General features: G+C 58.6%; 1 protein-coding gene across 1 annotated transcript; it reads right to left on the minus strand.

Annotated features, from left to right (window-relative positions):
* Nucleotides 1-558: 558 nt before the first annotated feature.
* DL89DRAFT_34604 (uncharacterized protein) lies at nt 559-1393 on the minus strand. Its single transcript, XM_040891566.1, has one exon. It carries the CDS (start codon nt 1237-1239, stop codon nt 646-648), a length of 594 nt encoding a protein of 197 aa, XP_040739228.1. The 5' UTR covers nt 1240-1393; the 3' UTR covers nt 559-645.
* Between the last annotated feature and the right edge of the window lie 2486 nt (nt 1394-3879).

A 3879-nucleotide genomic window follows, 5' to 3' on the forward strand; every position in this document is an offset into this window, starting at 1 on the left:
GTTCATTACGTTGATGAGGCCGGCGCGGATTTCAGACGGTGAGCGTGTCGAGGTCGTCGTTGCTGAAAACAGGGCTTTGAGAGAGACAGATTTCAGGTATTCGTCGGCGCGCGGAGCCTTGGATATCCCTTCGACAGCCGCAGCGCTGCCTGCTGTTCCTCGGCCTTGATCTCAGGTAGGTCAATAGGAGGCGAGGAATCCCTCCCCTTGTTGCTGACAGGCCTGTTGCATGAGCAGAGGCTTCAGCAGGCTCAGCAGAGGTAGCACTACCGGCGATGCTGATCGTCTCAGATGTCAGACGGGCACCAATTCCCTCGGTGGATTTCCAGATACAGGCGTCGTTGGCTCAGGAACTTCCGCATCTTGTCGGGTAGATCGAACCCAGGAACAACATGTTTCTTCGCAGTGTCCTGTGGATGCGAGTGCGACCGCAGCAAGCCCGATGGCTTCCCTGGCTTCTCAAAGGGATTAGTGGTGGTTTCTTCGACTTGGACCAACCCCAAACCAACACCCTGTACGATACTGCCACTGCCACTGGTAGGAATCTTCACCCGGTATTGCTGCTATCGATGGCACCAGTGCTGTTATGCTGTGCGACATTCATAAATGAATGCCGCTGGGTCAGCAGTGGCTGTCCATCCTCCTTTATCTGTTTGCCATTGCGCTGCAGCTTGGCCTTGGTGCCTGCCCGTTGCCCGCTGCCGCGGATTTGCCGTCACGTACGATATCGCTAATGACGCGTGCCATGGCGTTGGACGACGACCGGACGCGGCTCTTCTTGGCGTCAAAGGCCGAGTGGCGGGCGTTGCTGGAAGTCACACGGTAGCTGAGCTCAGGTGTCTGGTCCAGCAGTCCGACGCCTTCTTGCTCGTCCATGCTCTCAATCTCGCGACGAGCTTTCTCGACGAGCTCAGCCTTTCCGGCCATTATGCCATCGAATCCTTGGCGATCTGGTCCTGCAGCATGGTCGGCCAGCGATGACTGCGTTATAACCTCGTAGTCGTCGATGTCGGTTCCAGTAAACATCGACGATGCAGCATCGAACTCGTTCGACGACCGGGATGCCTTTGACTGCTCGTCAATAGCGCTGCCTTCACATGCGCCAATTGGCTTGCTATCGGCAGGTGTGTCCTTACTATCTTTGGCATCTGTCGGTGGATCAAGCGAGTCTCCGGTCTCAGCATGCTGTTCTTTGGTCGCGCTCTTGCCCAACCCAGCCCGCTGGATACTCGGGTGCATCGGCGGTATTAGTGGCTTCGAAGGAGGAGGGCACCTGGCTAGGGCTATCCAAATCAAGGCGACCACGGGAGCTGTTGCATGAAGGCACAAGATCCGTAGATTGCCAAGCCTCAGAGGGCTCTGACGCTGGCTTCTCACCACCAATCAGTGGTTTGGTAAGATATTGGCGCCTTGAGCTGGCTGTGTCAGGCGACTCGTCCTTGGCTGCAACCTCGCTACCATCCTTGCTGCCTGTGCCGTTGGTAGCCATGTCCAGTGCCTGCGTTTGTCTGGTGGTCACCTGTGTCGCGCAGATCCTCATCGTCCTCCTCAATACAATGGCAGCGCCTGGTACTTGTGCACCGGCTGGGCAGCCAGTGTCGCGGGCTTTGCAACAGTGGAGGCTACTGATGCCGGCGCCTCTTGGGTGGATGCTGCTGTTTGGGCTGCAAGCAGCTTGTCGCTTTCCTCTGCCTTGGCCTCGGGGGCAATCTCGACAAACTCCACATCTTCGCGGTCGTCGTTGGTTGACAACCTCGCGTTGGATCCAGGTGGCGTGTCAAAAGGCTTCTGCCCATTCCGCCCGCCTTTGACCAAGGTGCTGAACCGCTTGAACAGGCTTGCACGCTTCTTTTTCGTGTCTGGCCGAGCAGACATTGCAGTGGCAGCATTGGCGCTACTGTTGGTCGCAGTCAGGGCCAACGAGCCACGGTGTGGGGGCGTATGCGACGACAGCGCCTCAATGGCTGCTGTTGTCGGGTCCTCGGTATTCACAGGCTCCTCGGGAACGCTCGGCATCGCTGTGTGTCTGCCAGTGTCGGCGCTCATCCGGTGCAGGCCACTCTCCTTTCCACGCGACTCAGCCAGCGAAGCAACAATATCGAGTCCTGCATTCTGGGGGTTCCTGCTTCCGGTTGCGTCCCTTCCTACCCCATAGCTCTCACTGCTGGTCATGGTCGAGGTCCTGCTACGCAGCTCGTGCTTGTGGTCCGACGGGCGCCTTGGTAGAGGCTGAGACTGCTGCTGTTGCAGGTAGTGGCGCTTCTCTGGGACTGCTGCCGGGCCATCAGGACCTGCCAACTGCGGAACCGCCTGTGCGTCGATCTCAGTAGCAGGCTTTGAGGCGTGTGCTTCCGCTTGCCTAACTGCAGCATTGAACTGCGCCTGTGCCCGGGATTCGCGGTCTCGACGCTCCTTGACCAAAAAGTAAATACTGAGCAGGGGGTCGGTAGCCAGCAAGTCGTGGTATTCGTGCTGAATCGAGGCGCAGTCAGTGTCGGGCGGCGCTAGCTTCCCGTCTCTCCAGATAGCGACCATTCCAGATGCTGGGTCAATGTACATCTGCGGTGCGTGGGCTGATGACGGCTTGCCATACTTTTTTTGGCCCACTGTATTGTCCTGCGAGGCTGACGAGCGCAAGTCGCCAAAAGCTCTGCCAGACAGCACGCGGAATTGGGCTGCACCCTGGCTCTTCTCTCCTGCTTGCCCACCAGGCGCGTGCGGGTCCGGTGAATACTGCTTGCTGCTGGTGCGGCCAATGTTGGTTGTAATAAACGTGCTGCTGCGCTTCCAGAAGCTTGTCTTCTTTTTGACTGCGTCGCTGTTCTGCAGGTCACTGTTCTGCAGGTCGCTGGTTTGCGCAGCCAGGCGCTGGCTGATTGTCGAATTGGCAGGCGCAGCCTGGCTCTGCTGGATAGCAGCTGCCTGGGGGCCAGAGACAGCTGGGGTGCCGGCTGATCCCAACCGTGCGGCAGCGGCATTGGTGTCATTGGGGTTGGTCAGCGTGGTGCCGGAGGCTGACTCGGCGCTGGTCAGGCTCTGTGACAGTGCGTTGGCCAGTGGCACATGCGATGAGCCCTCAGCGAGTCCCTTGACCCCGACATTTCCCAGCTGGTCGGCTGCGACGTCAACGGCGCTCTGCATGGCTTGTGCACGTGAAATGTCCTCCTGCACCTGTCCCCGAACAACATCAATCTGCGGGCTCAGCTTGTCCTTCAGCCAGCACCGGTACCAATCTTCGGTCAGAATTGCCTCCAGACCTAGGCGGATCTCCTCTTCGGTGCCAAACCCAAAGCCGATGTACTGCGACATTTCGCGAACCACAGCGCGGTCGATCTGGTCGGGCGAGACCAGCGGCGTGCGCTCAGGCAAAAAGCTGGTGGGGATGCCAAGGTCGCCATAGCCCTTGCATGTCCATGGGTGCCGGATTACCTCGCCCATTGTGGCTCGCCGCAGCGGGTTGACTACCAGGAGCCGCGACAAAAGGTGCTTGCACTCGCTGCTGAGCCAGCTCGGGTACTCGACATGGCCGCGCTTGATTTTGGCATGGAGTGCGGGCATCGACTGGTCGTCGAATGGCACCTTGCCACATACGAGTACGTACAGCACTACACCAAACGACCACAGATCAACTTCTGGACCAGTGTACGGTTGGGCGTTGAGCAGCTCGGGCGCAGCAAAGTACAGGGATCCGCAAAATGTCGACAGGTGCGAGCGCGGCGAGTACAGGTTCGACAGACCAAAGTCGATTAGCTTGATGTTGCCGTTGGCCGAAATCAGGATGTTCTCAATCTTCAGATCACGGTGCACAATCGAGTTGCGGTGGCAATAGTCGATGGCCGATGCAATCTGCCGGGCAAACTTGCGCGCATGCTTCTCCTT

Source organism: Linderina pennispora (genome assembly GCF_002104995.1).
Source record: "Linderina pennispora strain ATCC 12442 chromosome Unknown DL89scaffold_105, whole genome shotgun sequence".
NCBI lineage: Eukaryota > Fungi > Kickxellomycota > Kickxellomycetes > Kickxellales > Kickxellaceae > Linderina > Linderina pennispora.